The sequence below is a fragment of the Cicer arietinum genome, chromosome 2, assembly GCF_000331145.2.
Source record: "Cicer arietinum cultivar CDC Frontier isolate Library 1 chromosome 2, Cicar.CDCFrontier_v2.0, whole genome shotgun sequence".
Classification (NCBI taxonomy): Eukaryota; Viridiplantae; Streptophyta; class Magnoliopsida; order Fabales; family Fabaceae; genus Cicer; species Cicer arietinum.
Window position 1 is genome coordinate 44135659 of NC_021161.2, and position 18726 is coordinate 44154384.

The 18726-nt window shown below is 32.3% G+C and overlaps 1 protein-coding gene and 1 non-coding gene across 2 annotated transcripts in view; one reads left to right on the forward strand and one right to left on the reverse strand.

Moving 5' to 3' along the window:
• The window catches only part of LOC113783985 (threonine--tRNA ligase, mitochondrial 1-like), a 2068-nt gene extending 1642 nt beyond the window's left edge, over nt 1-426 (forward strand). The window contains exons 5-6 of the mRNA XM_073365475.1: nt 30-116; nt 337-426. Of these exons, the coding sequence (XP_073221576.1) occupies nt 30-116; nt 337-426 (177 nt within the window). The remainder of the gene's footprint in view (nt 1-29; nt 117-336) is intronic.
• Nucleotides 427-12131: 11705 nt separating this feature from the next.
• Nucleotides 12132-12261, reverse strand: LOC113783986 (small nucleolar RNA SNORA69). Its single transcript, XR_003470036.1, has one exon. It is a non-coding gene; the product is annotated as a small nucleolar RNA SNORA69 (small nucleolar RNA).
• Between the last annotated feature and the right edge of the window lie 6465 nt (nt 12262-18726).

Here is an 18726-nt window from a genome sequence, read left to right on the forward strand (position 1 = left end):
TGAAATTATTGTTTCAATTCATTTTACAGATAAAAGATGAAGTCATAAAAGCCTTGAACTTCATGGATTATGTCTATCAAATATTTGGTTTCACATATGAAGTGAAACTTTCAATAGTATGCTTTTACTCTTTAGTGTTCTCAATGTCCATCACTTGGAAGTATTGAATAGTTTAGGGAATATTGACCATTGTCTAAGCTTGGTAGCTTCTGCTCTTGTTATTTTATTCTCTTTTGGTATATCATACAAACATACATATTGCCAATAGCAATAGCTATAATCTATTTAATGGCTCGATTATTTATTTACCCTTGCTTGTGTTAAATACTTGAGTAGAGGCCAGAGAAAATCATTAAAGATCTTGAAATGTTGGAGAAGGCTGAAAATGAGCTCAGGGAAGCTTTGGATGAGTTTGGCAAGCCATGACAGGTATTATTTTAGAGGTCTTTAATGCCAGCTTAAGATATTACTTGAAATACATCTTTTGGTTCTGACTAAAACTAATTCAGTTTGGGCATCTAAAAGGGGAGCATGCTTATCATTTTGAATTCAATTATAGGTTTACTTGATGCAATTTTTATTTTCTTATACTCACATAAGTTTTTTATTTTATTTTTGCATCTCTGTTTTATTATTTTCTATGGAATGCAACTTTTCTTAGCTTCAAATTATGTGCTTATATTATGAATAAAACTCTGCTGCAGTTGAATGAAGGGGATGGTGCATTCTATGGACCGAAGATAGACATCAGTGTATCTGATGCATTGAGTATGGCACAATTTTTAAAGTTATATTTCTTTCTTTTTATTATTTAACAAGTGCTCTAAGAATACTTGTTATTATTTTCTTAATTTTATAGTTATACACATTTGTGTGCATTATTTGCTTTTCAACTTGAGAGTATATCTGGCGATGTGATAAGTTTTGGCTTATATCAGTGTAAAATTACAATTAGTAGGGAGATAAAATAAAATAAATTTAATAAATAATAATAAGGTTTAGTGACAGACATACCGTAGGAATAAGTTAATTTTTTATTTATATTTTTCTAAGTTTTAGTGACAGATAATACTGTAGGAATAGACTAATTCTTTATTTATATTTATCTAGTTTTTAGTGACAGTCATTATTGTAGATAGAAATAAAAAACATGTAGTGACAATCCTCATAATATGTAGTGACAATCCTAAAAGTGTAGCAGGACGCCCCCTTAAAGTTGACACTGGATTTGAGTGTCACTCAATGTATTATTGACTTTTACCTACAGGTTTTAACTTTTAGTGACACATTTTGTGTGTCACGTTAAATCAATTTTTTTGTAGTTTTTTTTTTAAGGTTGATAGGACTATAAGTGCACAATATTGTCGCATAGTTAAAATTACTCTTCATTCAAGAACTTTGTTATGAGTAGCAATCCCTTTTTACTAAGATGATTAGTTAAAATTGTAAATGTTGATAAGAATTACCACTTTGATTGTTTAAAACAAATTATATGTTCATGCTTAAATTTTCATTTCGCTCAGTGTGATTAATTGTAATAACATTCAAATTTTTAAGTTAACTATCTAATACAAATTCCATTTTTATGTTTTTCTTATAAACTACGCTTTCACATATATCTCTAATAGATGCAACTCCCTTCTAGAATTTAAGGGTCATCTCAACTAACTATATTAACTAATATGTCATGGTACACACTTGAGGCGTTAGCTCAGATAAAAGCATAACCTTGTAGTAGTAAATTTAAGTCCTATTGAAGACTATTATAAAATAGTCATCAATGTCAATTTAATTAATTAAAAAAAATGTCACAGTACTGCAATTATGTTTGCTAATTGGTGGGACTCCCTCTTTAATTTCAATTCCTTAACATACTTATATGTTTCAAACATGTCATGGTACTACAATTGTCTTGGTCACTTGGTGGGACTACATCTTTAATTTCATTAGGAAAAACTTTAACCATAATAAAGTTGATTTCCTTAAATTCATTTCCGTTTGATTCGCAAAATGGGTTTGGTTTGTCCCTTAATTCTTTTGTTATTCTTCTCTGTTTTTTTTTTTATTATTCTTATAAAATTGGGTATACTGTAGTTGTTTTTTGAAATTTTTTATATATGTTGTTTTGACAATTAAATTTTGTTTTCATGTTAAGTTTATATTTTATACATACTTGAAATAAAAGGAAATATGTGAGATATTTATACATGTTAAGTGTACGAAATATATTTTTTAATTTACAAATAGTTGAGATATTATTTTCTGTAATTGTAAATGAATTACTTATAATACTTTATTCATATCATAGATAAATATAAAATTGAAATTAATGAAGAATACATAAATATTTTATACTTGAAAAAAAAAATTAGAAGTTTGTCATCTTCTTCTAGTTATGGTAGATTCTATGGATATCTTGTTTAGTTTTTATGGTTACGGTATAGAGTCAACATGTCATTTGTATGTTATTTTGGTGTTCAAAATTTTTCTTCTCTAAAAAAGAATCAAATCAATATTTTACTCTTTTAGTTTCATCTCTCCAAAATTTATGCAGTTTCTTGGTATGATTTGCTCTCCCTCTTTCGTTGTGTTAACAAACTTGTTGTTTGCTTATATTGTAAATTTGCGACTTAAAATTTTTGTATACAATTAAATATTATATTTAAGTTATCAATTAAAATTTTAATAATTCGACATTCCAAAACTTTATGTTAAAGGTCTGCCACTAATTGATGCAAAAAAGACATTAAATCCTAGTCGAGCTTTAAAATTGTTGCATTGTTAATTGTCTTAATTGAATTAACCTACACTCTACAGGTCAGGTGCGATCGAATCATGTAAAACAAAATACAATTTTGTCATCCAACTTTTTAAATATGACAATGTTTCTTTTTATATTTTGAAAAAAAAACACTTTTGACCTTCTAACTTTTTCCTCCTTTGAAAATTGGTAGACCCTTTGATTTTGACCAAATCAAAGTTGACATGGACAATTAGTTTATACTACCCAATACTGTGTAAAATATTACTTTAAATTTATATTATTATTTCTCTATTACAGTTTTAATTTTGAATAAAAAATAAAGATTAAAGAAAAAAGATAAGGGAAGAAACATCGCTAAGAATAATAAAGTTTTATTCATAAAAGTATCCAAAGTTGTCATATATTTTCTTTTTAACTTGTTTCGTTTGTTTATTGGTATTGTAGTAAGACTCATAACCAAAATATCATGGTTGATAACTAAGACAATCTCTACCAAAGTGTTGAAAAATAAGGGCAAATTATATGTTAGCAAACCAAACAAAAGATGTTCTTCTAAACTCAAGCGCTCTAATCTCTTTAGGTGACGATGTTGACCTTCTTCCATCAAACAATAAAGATGCTAACACTTTAGGAGATGCTAACACTTCACAAATAAATAATTTAAAACTAAACTAATATCCTACATAGTATTGAATGATAAAAAATATTAGTTCATGGTAGCTTTAACTTGGTCAAAACTAAGGGGTTTATCAATATATAAAAGGTCCTAAAGTTAAAAGACCAAAAAAAAGATATTTTTAAAATATGAATATCAAAATCGTCAGATTTTAAAAAATTCAAAGAAAAAACTATTTTAACAAAAAAAAAAAAAATATATATATATATATATATATATGTATAAAACAACATTAAAAATTAATGTTTTTTTTTCTTCCAGATCTCCAAGTATCATATTGTCTAATGCTACATGATAATTATTCATAACTTGCATATTTTTCATTGTTTTAGTGTTATTTATCTTTAATCATTAGTTGATATAGGGATTTATTTGATATAGTTTATTGATTTTAGTTCTTGATTAATATAATAAAAAAATTATTTTTTTTATTTTCTTGATTAACTAGAGACTTTTCGTAGTTTTGCATTATTTCGTTGTTTTAGTGGAAAGATCAACAAGGTTGACCTTAAGGTCAACAAGGAGCTCAAGCAAATCAAGCTCCATCTCGAAAAACTACTTGGGAGATTGCTATCGAGAAGTTAGCAACGAACACATGTGCTTTCATTGAAGAGTCAAGAGACGTCCCATAAAAGCACTCGCGTCAATAAAGAATCTTGAGATCCTAATGGGTTAAATTGCTCAACAATTAGCACAAAGAACGCTTGAAAATTTGCCTAGTGACACAGTTTCGAATCGGTGAAATATTGTCAAAGCCAAGACAATGAGGAATGCAAAGGTAATTGAACCAGCACCACCTAAAGCCTAACACGATTGTTTTAGTGTTATTTGTCTTTAATCATTAGTTGATTTTAGTTGATTTAGGGATTTATTTGATATAGTTCGTTGGGTTTAGTTCTTGAATTTTGATGAAATGTTTATGTTCTTAGTTTCTTGATTAATTAGAGATTTTTAGTAGTTTTACATTATTTCGTTAGTTTAGTGCAGTGCTGAATTTTGGTGAGAAATAAATATGACTTATATGGAGTAATGCAGTCATATCTAGAGTTGTAGATGTTCAATTGTAGTCAAACCAAGTGCAAATGAAAACTAAGATCCATAACTACAACCTCCATGAAGACACCAAAATCAAATTCAGACTCAAAAGAGGAGACAAATACAGTAAACGTCATACAATAGATGTTGTGTGCCTGAAGCGCAAACTCTTGATTCTGAGACACATTTCTATAGTATTTTCACTTCTTGTCTCTGTCCAGGCACACCTGGAGCGCAAATGCTTGCGTTTAGGGCGATGAAGCGTTGCAGAATGCATAAAAATGCATTTCTCACTTTCCAAATATATTTTTTTGGCTATTTTAAAGTTTGGAGACTTACGCACTTGGGGAGAAACTCATATACGACTGATTCCAATACCATTAAAGGAGTTTTATCAAGAATCATTAATGAATCTTACTTGTAATTTTTTTTTAATATCTATCTTTTTGTATCTCTGTCATCATTAACTAAATCATATTTGTTAGGGATTAGATAAACAACATGAAATTATTGTTTGTCTAGTTTAATTTCTAATTTGCAAACAAACTATTTTTTCTACTTTTGGGGAAATCAATTAACTCATATATTTCAGGAATATGTAGGCTCGAATGAAAGGTAGTTTGGTAATTGAACTATAACAAGTTTTTGCAAAGAAAAATTTACCATGTACCCCCATTTTTATATTTATACCCCATAATTTTTTGAAAATGTCAATTATACTCTTATTAATTCAAAGTTTTTTTTTACCATGTCATCTTTTCCAGAACCACAAAAAATATTTCTGATACACGTTATTTTCGGAGAAAAAAATTTCAAGTTTTCCGGTACATAAGGTTGTTACCGAAAAACTTTAAAAAAGATTTCCGGTACAGAAGTGAAAAATTATACTACCAGAAAACTTCAAATTTCTGGTACAGAAAGTGTTTCCGGAAAACTTTCTCCGAAAGATTTCCAGTACACACCATTTTGTAATTTTTTTTTTAATTTTATTATTTTTATAAATGATAATACACCATTTAATAATTAACGCATCATAAATATTAATTAACACACATAAATATTTTTAAATAATAATATATCATAAATAATTAATAATTAATATACTATTAATACACCATAATAATTAATAATTAATACACCATAATTAATATATCATAAATCGTGACATTCTACACGATACGAACCATTTCCCTAACAAGATCCGTTAAAACTAAATAAAATAAATAAATACTAATATAATAAATAAATTAAAAAAAAAGTTGTTTTAAAAAATATTTTTTAAAAAATCAAACGACTATCGGAAAACATGTGGATGAAGTTTTCCGGTGACTTCCAAAAATGTTACATTGAAGTTTGCCGGTAGTGGTAATTTCTCGGAAAAGTTAAAATAAGTTTTTCAAGTAATTCCGAAAAACTTCAAAGTAGATTTCCGAAAATGATGTTCTGTACCGGAAATTTTTTTTCAAGTTTTCCGGTTCCGGAGTGGAAGTTGTGTACCAAAAAACTTAAAAGAAGTTTTTCGGAATTTTGTTTTTTTGCCTCTTATTTCTATTTCAGAAATGTTAAATGAAGAAATATATATTTTTTTTATATATATATATAAGGGTATTTTAGTATTTTTATTTACTTTTTAAAGGTATAGGAATAAAGGAAGGGGTACAAAGTAAAATTTTGTTTCGTAAAATTCACCGGAAGCCCAAAGGCTAAAGCAAAGCACTGATGAATCTTCCTTCTTAAGAGTCCATAGGTATAAAACCGTCAAACTAAAGTTCTCCTTGTTGAATCCCGAAAACATATTGAACGCTTTTAAACACCTAATTAGTGTGCTTAGTCCCTCTACCAAAAAACAAAAAAAAACAAAAAAGGTGTTAGGGATTTCTCTATTTTAATATTAATCTCTTGTGTGGGACACCTAGAACAGAAATACTCTACGTATAATCTAGAAAATTCCAATTAACTACGTCATATTCCTTCTTAAAATCTCTTTTAATAATAAAAAGTTGAAGAGACAAAGACTTAACCTAAGAAAACAGAGGGGAAAATGAAAAAGTAATATTAAAATAAATACAATATTTTATTATATATTATATTTATTAAATATAAGTTGTTTATCTTTTCTTTGAGACATACACTTTTTCATTTGAGTAAAAAAAAAACTTATTTTATTAAATTATGTCTAAATATTTTAAATTAAATATTACATAAAGTATAGTAAATATATATTTTGATGTTTAACATCTCGTAAAAACACTTTAAGATGTTAAATTTCAAAATTATAAATAAGATACTTATAATATTCTATTCATAGGCATAGATAAATATCCAATAGGTGGCATTAATGAAGAATAAATGCACGTTATTAATGAACAATATTAATGACTAAATATTGAAAAAATATTTCAAAGATTCTAACTTTATCTATAAATAAATGCACATTATTTTGACATATCATTCAATATAACATATTCATTGTGTCTTTCTTTACAAATCAAATTTGGCTAATTAAAATAGAAACTATGTTGAGGCCGATCTTTAAGTTTGTGGTATTATTTGTTGGAAGAATGTATTGTGCACCCCCACAGTTTTACCTCCCACCCCTCCATATTTTTTTATTGGCCAATCTACCTTTTTTTTATCTTATATAAAATTCCTCAACAAAGTTACCACACTCTTTTCTCACCCCTACTTTCGAAAGTTACCCAAAAAATTTTACTATTCGAAAGTTTCAAACTTTCGAAACAATCAAAGGTGAGATTTCAACAATATTTTCGAAAATTTTGTCAAAAAACCAAAGATTCGAAATGCAATTTTTCCAGAAAAACAAAACTTTCGAAACTTTGGTTGAAGTTGAAACTTTTGAGGCTTTAGTTTGATGAAACTTTTGAAGGTTTCGTTAAATTCGAAACTTCCGAAACACAAACTTTCGGAACTTTTGTTGAAGATGAAAGTTCTGAAACGTAATTTTCCAGAACTTTCGAAGGTTTCCATCAATATGAAACTTTCGAAGTTACACAGATTCGAAAGTTTCAAAAATTTCAATTTTTTTTAAATTTATTATTATTTATATTTATTACTATTTTTGAAATTAGGTATGAGTAGAGTTGAGGTTCCTACCTCAAGAAATATAATAGATTCTACAGACAAACTCATTACCGATCAGGTATTAATATTACTGATAATCCATCACGGATAAATTTTTTTACTATAACTATATATTTGATGTTTTATTTGAAATATATTTTGTAGGTATTTCCTTCACGAGAAGCTGTGTTTGAATGGGCAAAAACCATTGGAAGAGAAAATGGAATTTTAATTGTTACCATTTGTTCAGATAAAGCAACCAGAAAGAGAGGAAGAAAAGACAAATTGATTTTGGGATGCGAAAGAGGTGGAAGATATAAATCAAAATCAAAATCAACAGTAACTTGTTCTCATAAGGAAAGTTGTCCGTTTACTCTCAGATGTATACCGTTAAGTGTCGGTGAAGGATGGGAAATTAGTGTTCGTTGTGGAACACACAATCATGATCTACTTGATACTGTAACTGTTCATTCTTATTTGGGGCGTTTAAATGAAGAAGAGAGGAAATTTGTCAATGACATGACAAAGTATAAGCTTGCCCCGAGATTCATTCTAAATGCTTTGAAAGAGAGAAATAAAGCTAATATGACAATTCCAATTCAAATATATAAAGCAAGGAGTACTTATCGATCATCATTGAGATGTTCGTACACAGAAATGCAGCATCTGTTGAAGTTAATACAACAAGAAAATTATGTGTATTGGACAAGAAGACGGGAGAATTCTGATGTTTTGAGAGATATATTTTGGACGCATACTAATTGTATAAAGTTGTTAAACATGTTTCATTTTATTTTGATATGTGATAGCACATACAAAACAAATAGATATCAGTTACCACTACTTGAAATTGTCGGTGTCACATCTACTAGTTTGACATTTTCTGTTGGGTTTGCTTATTTGGAACAAGAGCGACAAGATAACTTCATCTGGGCATTTGAAAAGGTACGAAAGTTGTTCAAATCTGAGACTTTAATTTCTAAAGTTATTGTGACTGATAGAGATCTTGCCATGATGAATGCGATTAGTGTTGTGTTTCCTACTTCAATACATTTGCTATGTCGTTTTCATATTGAAAAAAATGTTGGGGCAAGATGCAAACAATATGTCAAAAAGGATAGACAAGAAGAAGTAATGGATTTATGGAAAAAGATTGTCTATTCGACTAGTGTGGAAGAGTATGATCATCATTTGCAACAATTTGAGATATTGTGTGCCGATATTATTCTTTTTGTTGATTATGTGAAAGATTCATGGTTAACACCTTACAAAGAAAGGTTTGTCAACGTTTGGACCAATAGAGTGATGCATTTGGGGAACACAACATCTAACAGGTATTTTTAAATTTGATTTGTTTGTTTTAGAAAATATGATTTACTAGTTTATGTGATTTATTTTAATTTGTATTATTTAATTTATTTGTAGAGTTGAGTCTGCCCATTGGAGATTGAAAAACATGTTGCAAACTAGTTTTGGTGATTTGTGTAAAAGTTGGGATGCTGTGAATATGATGTTGAAGAACCAAATATGTATCATTCAGTCTTCTTTTCAGAAAACCATCAAGGATGTTGAGCACGGGTATAATTCACAATTTTTTCAAAATCTACATCACTGTGTATCAAGAAAGTGTATGAAATTAATTGATAACCAGTTGGAAAGGGTGAAGATTGTAGGCACTAACAAAACAGAATGTGGTTGTTCAATTAGAACAACTCATGGATTACCATGTGCTTGTGAGTTGGCTAAGTTGCAGATAAATGGTAATGCTATCCCTTTAGATAGCATTCATGATTTTTGGAAACAGTTAAGCATTGCACATGAATTAGAGGATGAAGAATCTTTATCAGATTATGACTTTTCTGAAGAGTTGGAAGCAATGAAAGCGTACATGAAGACACACGATATTATAAGTCAAAGGATATTCAAGGCAAAGGTGCGTGAAGTTGTATTTCCACATACCACATCAATACTTGCACCACCAGAGAAAGTGAGAACCAAAGGAGCTGGTAAAAAGAAAAAAGAATTTGATACTCCTCGTGATCCTTCATATTGGGAGTATGTTGATGCCTCTCAAGAATCTGCAAAGGCAAGGCAACCATCTCAATCATCTCAACGTTCTGCAAGGCAACAATCTCAATCATCTCAACATTCTTTTAAGACACAATTTCCTACTTATATACGTCCGTATATTGAGGACATAGTAGATGTTGTGGCTGATGGAAATTGTGGGTTTCGTGCAATTGCAGCATTGCTAGGTTGGACCGAAGAATCTTGGGCTTTAGTTCGATCACAATTGGATAAAGAGATTGGTCTACATAAAGATGTTTATTCTAATGTTTTTGATGACAATGAGAAGAGTTAGAAGCAATGAAAGCGTACATGAAGAAACACGATATTGTAAGTCAAAGGATATCCAGGGCTAAGGTGCGTGAAGTTGTATTTTCACATACAACATCAATACTTGCACCACCAGAGAAGGTGAGAACCAAAAGAGCAAGTAAAAAGAAGAAAGAATTTGATACTCCTCGTGATCCGTCATATTGGGAGTATATTGATGCCTCTCAAGAATCTGCAAAGCAATCATCTCAACGTTCTGCAAGGCAACCATCTCATTCATCACAGTATTATGCAAAACAACCATTTTACACACATTTTCCTACTCTTATACATCCGTATATTGAGGAGATAATAGATGTAGTGGCTGATGGAAATTGTGGGTTTCGCGCAATTGCCGCATTGTTAGGTTGGACTGAAGAATCTTGGCCTTTAGTTCGAACACAATCGGATAAAGAGATTCGTCTACATCAAGACCTTTATGCCAATGTTTTCGATGACAGTGTTGAATCAATGCGAAACTCATTGAAAATATCAGGACTGGGTGCTCAAGGACAAGATATGAAGCATTGGGAACACATTGATCAATCATTTAGCAAATCATCTTGTATTTCATTAAATGAAGATTAAAATATATTTTGTATTTCATGAAATGAATATTATAATTTAATATATTGTATTTCATTACGTGTTATCATTTACATAATCATTACGTGTTATCATTTACTAGCATGTGCAGAAGATGATGGGCCATCATGTGCAGCAACAGTAGTATGTGGACTCGAAGGTGCAACAGTGGATGGAGGGAGAATCAGAGGATGTGAAACACTAATGTACCATGCATAGTAGTCTGCAGTGACCTCTCCAGGAAAAGTTGCAACAGGATATAGTCTCCGAAAGGTCTCTACAGATGATCTCATAGTACTCTTCCAGACCCAATCTATACTGGCCGACATCGGAGGAACGTCACACGGAATACACTGAATACGACCAAACTGTCGAAGACATCGCTCTAGCAAATATGAGACTGAGACTCCATCACATCGAAGATATCTAGAAAACATCGAAATCGATACAAACGGATGATTAGCTCGATCATCATCATATGGTGTAAACACTACATCCTTGAGCAACAACGCACCAAGTCTCTGATGATATGCCATCAATCCACCTTCAACAACATGTTTTGCAGTACACCTACATGCTCTTGGAAGATGCGCAGGAACCGCTCCTCTATCACCCCGCTTATAGATCCTAGGGAAGTGCTCGTAAATCCAACACTACAACATAATTAACATAATAAAATAACAACGTAATAATTAAATTAATAATTAAATAAATAAATGACACAACTTAATATAAATGATATACCTGTAGTAGGGTCATGTAACCTCTCACCTGACGAGTGTCGTGGACAACTCCATCTCCCAAGTTGTCATAAAGGAAAACCAATGCCGCAGAAGCCCACGGGTAGTCTCGACAACGATGTAAATCAATAAAAAGAGTAATGTATTTCGCCTCAACATGCGTATGTGTTTTATCGGCGAAAATAGTGCAGCCAACTAAATGCAACAGATATGTTCTAGCCGCACACTCAAACTGGTTAGTTTGAATGAGACGGCTATATAAATCACGCAACCATTGCAATCTATATTGGGCACATTTATTATAACTAATCTCAGCACATGCTTCCTCCCATGTTGCACCTAAGTACTCATGTGCAGCTCTTGCAGCATTATTAGTATTCATATTCAAAGGTGCATCAAAAAATTTACCATGTGGTGAGATGTGAAGGAGAGTCGCGACATCGTCTAAGGTGATAGTCATCTCTCCAAATGGCAGATGAAATGAGCTGGTCTCTCTGTGCCATCTTTCAACAAATACGGTATCAGACCAGCATTAGCCATAGTGAGGTAGCCTGAAGATAGATGCATCAGCCCAGATTCCTGAATCCAATGCTATACAAGAGCTGGCATAGGAGCTTTGGCAAACTTCTTCAGTTTCAATCCGTGAGTAATTACCTTTAGTGATCCACGATCCTGCGAGTAATTACAGAACAATTGACATTAATTAAATAAACTTAAACATAAATAAACTTAAACATAAATAAACAAATAATTAAACATATATATAAATATACAATTAATTAATTAAACTTAAAAATAAATATAATTAAACATTTATATTAATATATAATTAATTAAATAAACTTAAAGCGTTGTAAAATGCACACCCATAATTTTATATATGGGTGTGCATATTACAGCGCTTTCTCAAAAAAGCGTTGTAAAATGCACACCCATAATTTCATATATGGGTGTGCATATTACAGCGCTTTCTCAAAAAAGCGCTGTAAAATGCCCACCCATAATTTCATATTATGGGTCTGCATTTTACAGCGCTTTTCTTGTACATTTTACAGCGCTTTCTCACGAAAGCGCTGTAAAAGGTGCACCATTAAAGCTAAAATGTGCACCATTAAAGCGCTTTAGAACAACATGTTACAGCGCTTTTTAAAAAAAGCGCTGTAAAATGTGTGTTTTTTTTTTTAAACGCTGTAAATTAATTATTTGAAATGAAAAGCGCTTTTTAGCTTTTTATGGCATTTTTTTTAAAAAGCGCTGTCTTTTATTTATTTGAATGCCTTTTACGCCTTTTACAGCGCTTTTGTCAAATAAGCGCTGTAAAAGACCTCCGTGTGTTATTATGTTATTTGAATGCCTTTTACGCCTTTTACAGCGCTTTTGTCAAATAAGCGCTGTAAAAGACCTCCGTGTGTTATTATGTTATTTGAATGCCTTTTACGCCTTTTACAGCGCTTTTGTCAAATAAGCGCTGTAAAAGACCTCCGTGTGTTATTATGTTATTTGAATGCCTTTTACGCCTTTTACAGCGCTTTTGTCAAATAAGCGCTGTAAAAGACCTCCGTGTGTTATTATGTTATTTGAATGCCTTTTACGCCTTTTACAGCGCTTTTGTCAAATAAGCGCTGTAAAAGACCTCCGTGTGTTATTATGTTATTTGAATGCCTTTTACGCCTTTTACAGCGCTTTTGTCAAATAAGCGCTGTAAAAGACCTCCGTGTGTTATTATGTTATTTGAATGCCTTTTACGCCTTTTACAGCGCTTTTGTCAAATAAGCGCTGTAAAAGACCTCCGTGTGTTATTATGTTATTTGAATGCCTTTTACGCCTTTTACAGCGCTTTTGTCAAATAAGCGCTGTAAAAGACCTCCGTGTGTTATTATGTTATTTGAATGCCTTTTACGCCTTTTACAGCGCTTTTGTCAAATAAGCGCTGTAAAAGACCTCCGTGTGTTATTATGTTATTTGAATGCCTTTTACGCCTTTTACAGCGCTTTTGTCAAATAAGCGCTGTAAAAGACCTCCGTGTGTTATTATGTTATTTGAATGCCTTTTACGCCTTTTACAGCGCTTTTGTCAAATAAGCGCTGTAAAAGACCTCCGTGTGTTATTATGTTATTTGAATGCCTTTTACGCCTTTTACAGCGCTTTTGTCAAATAAGCGCTGTAAAAGACCTCCGTGTGTTATTATGTTATTTGAATGCCTTTTACGCCTTTTACAGCGCTTTTGTCAAATAAGCGCTGTAAAAGACCTCCGTGTGTTATTATGTTATTTGAATGCCTTTTACGCCTTTTACAGCGCTTTTGTCAAATAAGCGCTGTAAAAGACCTCCGTGTGTTATTATGTTATTTGAATGCCTTTTACGCCTTTTACAGCGCTTTTGTCAAATAAGCGCTGTAAAAGACCTCCGTGTGTTATTATGTTATTTGAATGCCTTTTACGCCTTTTACAGCGCTTTTGTCAAATAAGCGCTGTAAAAGACCTCCGTGTGTTATTATGTTATTTGAATGCCTTTTACGCCTTTTACAGCGCTTTTGTCAAATAAGCGCTGTAAAAGACCTCCGTGTGTTATTATGTTATTTGAATGCCTTTTACGCCTTTTACAGCGCTTTTGTCAAATAAGCGCTGTAAAAGACCTCCGTGTGTTATTATGTTATTTGAATGCCTTTTACGCCTTTTACAGCGCTTTTGTCAAATAAGCGCTGTAAAAGACCTCCGTGTGTTATTATGTTATTTGAATGCCTTTTACGCCTTTTACAGCGCTTTTGTCAAATAAGCGCTGTAAAAGACCTCCGTGTGTTATTATGTTATTTGAATGCCTTTTACGCCTTTTACAGCGCTTTTGTCAAATAAGCGCTGTAAAAGACCTCCGTGTGTTATTATGTTATTTGAATGCCTTTTACGCCTTTTACAGCGCTTTTGTCAAATAAGCGCTGTAAAAGACCTCCGTGTGTTATTATGTTATTTGAATGCCTTTTACGCCTTTTACAGCGCTTTTGTCAAATAAGCGCTGTAAAAGACCTCCGTGTGTTATTATGTTATTTGAATGCCTTTTACGCCTTTTACAGCGCTTTTGTCAAATAAGCGCTGTAAAAGACCTCCGTGTGTTATTATGTTATTTGAATGCCTTTTACGCCTTTTACAGCGCTTTTGTCAAATAAGCGCTGTAAAAGACCTCCGTGTGTTATTATGTTATTTGAATGCCTTTTACGCCTTTTACAGCGCTTTTGTCAAATAAGCGCTGTAAAAGACCTCCGTGTGTTATTATGTTATTTGAATGCCTTTTACGCCTTTTACAGCGCTTTTGTCAAATAAGCGCTGTAAAAGACCTCCGTGTGTTATTATGTTATTTGAATGCCTTTTACGCCTTTTACAGCGCTTTTGTCAAATAAGCGCTGTAAAAGACCTCCGTGTGTTATTATGTTATTTGAATGCCTTTTACGCCTTTTACAGCGCTTTTGTCAAATAAGCGCTGTAAAAGACCTCCGTGTGTTATTATGTTATTTGAATGCCTTTTACGCCTTTTACAGCGCTTTTGTCAAATAAGCGCTGTAAAAGACCTCCGTGTGTTATTATGTTATTTGAATGCCTTTTACGCCTTTTACAGCGCTTTTGTCAAATAAGCGCTGTAAAAGACCTCCGTGTGTTATTATGTTATTTGAATGCCTTTTACGCCTTTTACAGCGCTTTTGTCAAATAAGCGCTGTAAAAGACCTCCGTGTGTTATTATGTTATTTGAATGCCTTTTACGCCTTTTACAGCGCTTTTGTCAAATAAGCGCTGTAAAAGACCTCCGTGTGTTATTATGTTATTTGAATGCCTTTTACGCCTTTTACAGCGCTTTTGTCAAATAAGCGCTGTAAAAGACCTCCGTGTGTTATTATGTTATTTGAATGCCTTTTACGCCTTTTACAGCGCTTTTGTCAAATAAGCGCTGTAAAAGACCTCCGTGTGTTATTATGTTATTTGAATGCCTTTTACGCCTTTTACAGCGCTTTTGTCAAATAAGCGCTGTAAAAGACCTCCGTGTGTTATTATGTTATTTGAATGCCTTTTACGCCTTTTACAGCGCTTTTGTCAAATAAGCGCTGTAAAAGACCTCCGTGTGTTATTATGTTATTTGAATGCCTTTTACGCCTTTTACAGCGCTTTTGTCAAATAAGCGCTGTAAAAGACCTCCGTGTGTTATTATGTTATTTGAATGCCTTTTACGCCTTTTACAGCGCTTTTGTCAAATAAGCGCTGTAAAAGACCTCCGTGTGTTATTATGTTATTTGAATGCCTTTTACGCCTTTTACAGCGCTTTTGTCAAATAAGCGCTGTAAAAGACCTCCGTGTGTTATTATGTTATTTGAATGCCTTTTACGCCTTTTACAGCGCTTTTGTCAAATAAGCGCTGTAAAAGACCTCCGTGTGTTATTATGTTATTTGAATGCCTTTTACGCCTTTTACAGCGCTTTTGTCAAATAAGCGCTGTAAAAGACCTCCGTGTGTTATTATGTTATTTGAATGCCTTTTACGCCTTTTACAGCGCTTTTGTCAAATAAGCGCTGTAAAAGACCTCCGTGTGTTATTATGTTATTTGAATGCCTTTTACGCCTTTTACAGCGCTTTTGTCAAATAAGCGCTGTAAAAGACCTCCGTGTGTTATTATGTTATTTGAATGCCTTTTACGCCTTTTACAGCGCTTTTGTCAAATAAGCGCTGTAAAAGACCTCCGTGTGTTATTATGTTATTTGAATGCCTTTTACAGCGCTTTTACACATAAGCGCTCTAAAAGGCTTCTTTAGTTAAATTTTTAAAAGGCTCTTTTACAGCGCTTTTTTCAAATAAGCGCTGTAAAAGACCTCCGTGTGTTATTATGTTATTTGAATGCCTTTTACAGCGCTTTTACACATAAGCGCTCTAAAAGGCTTCTTTAGTTAAATTTTTAAAAGGCTCTTTTACAGCGCTTTTTTCAAATAAGCGCTGTAAAAGACCTCCGTGTGTTATTATGTTATATGAATGCCTTTTACAGCGCTTTCACACATAAGCGCTCTAAAAGGCTTCTTTAGTTAAATTTTTAAAAGGCTCTTTTACAGCGCTTTTTTCAAATAAGCGCTGTAAAAGACCTCCGTGTGTTATTATGTTATATGAATGCCTTTTACAGCGCTTTCACACATAAGCGCTCTAAAAGGCTTCTTTAGTTAAATTTTTAAAAGGCTCTTTTACAGCGCTTTTTTCAAATAAGCGCTGTAAAAGACCTCCGTGTGTTATTATGTTATTTGAATGCCTTTTACAGCGCTTTTACACATAAGCGCTCTAAAATGTCTCTTTATGTTAATTTTAAGAGGCTCTTTTACAGCGCTTTTCCCAAATAAGCGCTGTAAAAGACCTCCGTGTGTTATTATGTTATATGAATGTTTTTTAAAGCCTTTTACAGCGCTTTTCCACATAAGCGCTCTAAAATGTCTCTTTATGTTAATTTTAAAAGGCTCTTTTACAGCGCTTTTTCCAAATAAGCGCTGTAAAAGGCCTTATTGTTTTTGTGTTTTGTTATGTTATGTTATTTTTTAAACAAGCTCAACATGCATGCAAAACCCACATAGTAGTAACTGGTCACCACCAAAATCCCTTCCTCTTCACCAAACTCTTCTCCTTTTATGCATCTTCTTCACAAACATCAAAGCTTACTCTTTCACAATTCAATCTCCACCTCAACACCCTTTTTATCTCTTTACATTCTCTTTCCTTCTTAAATCGAAACTTAATTGGTATTCAGGATCATTGCCATGTTGCGAAAAATGGGTTTGTGTCTGGTGTTTTTGGGGATTCCCATGATGCGTACAAGGTGTTTGAAGAAATGGGTTAATGTCTGATGTTTTTTGGATTCCCATGATGCGTACAATGTGTTTGAAGAAATGGGTTTGTGTCTGATGTTTTTTGAATCCCATGATGCGTACAAGGTGTTTGAAGAAATTAGGTGTCTGATGAATATTATTTTTAAAGCCATTTTACAGCGCTTTGGCAAACAAGCGCTGTAAAATGTCTTTTTTACTCACTTTCAAAAGAGTCGTTTACAGCGCTTTGTGTGAAAAGCGCTGTAAAAGGTATAAAACACTCATTATTTTATTTTTAAAAGGATCTTTTACAGCGCTTTTTAAGATAAGCGCTGTAAAATGTCTCTTTATTTTATTTTTGTGTTTGGTTTATTTGGGTTGGGATGACATTAAAAACCTTTTTATCAGTTCAGTTCAGAAAATAAATTAATCAGAACTTAGTATAAAACACTCAATTCAGATTACATGCATGAATTATTAGAAATGACTATGAGAATCTCTCTGTTCAGTTCAGTTCAGTTCAGAAAATAAATTAATCAGAACTTAGTATAAAACACTCAATTCAGATTACATGCATGAATTATTAGAAATGACAATGAGAATCTCTCTGTACAGTTCAGTTCAGTTCAGTTCAGAAAATAAATTAATCAGAACTTAGTATAAAACACTCAATTCAGATTACATGCATATTTACAATAACACAGTTCAGATTACATGCATAGCTTATATAAAACAATTAAACATATACATTAAGATGCCCTTCTTCTTTTCCTGGTGACATTCACATTTGTTTGTCCATTTACAATACGAAACGATGGATTAATCCAAATTCCCTCATCATGATCATCTCTAAGATATAAACCATCATCAGTTGAATCAATTTCATGTGGTTGTTGTGATGTTGCAAATAAAAGATCATTGCCAACATCTTCATCATTATTGTTATCATCACTTATTTTATTGGTCGATAGGACAACAGACCATTTATCGTTAGAAGGATCAGTGACATAAAACACTTGTTGAGCTTGCGACGCTAAAATAAAAGGCTCGTCTTTGTATCCCACCCTATTAAAATCGACAAGCAAGAATCCTGACTCATCAATCCGAACGCCATTATTATTATCGACCCACTTGCAACCAAATATGGGAACACGAAACATTGTGTAGTCTAACTCCCATATGCGCTCGATAACCCCAAAATATGATAGATTTGCATATATTGGGTTTTTGTCTTTTGCACTTGAGACATGCATCGCTTCAGCTACGAGAGTGACTCCACTATTTTGCATAGTGGTCTGATCATCTTGTTCTTTGGTATAAAATGTGTAGCCGTTAATAACATAACCAGTGTAAGAAAAGACATGTAAGCTCGGACCATTTGCTAGCCACCTCAATCTATTTGAAATTGATCCGGGGTCTATATCAAATTTTGACATTATGTGATTTTTTAACCATGTTACAAAACTTCCACTACAAGAAAACATTTGTATACCTACGGAAAATTAGCCACGGATCAGAATCTGTGGGTAAATTAGTTGTTACCCACGGAAAATCCGTGTGTATTGTTGTAGAAAATCAATTTTTTTTTAAATTAATTACCACGGTAATTCCGTGGGTAAAATTAAAAAATCTGTGGGTAATGAAAAAAAAAA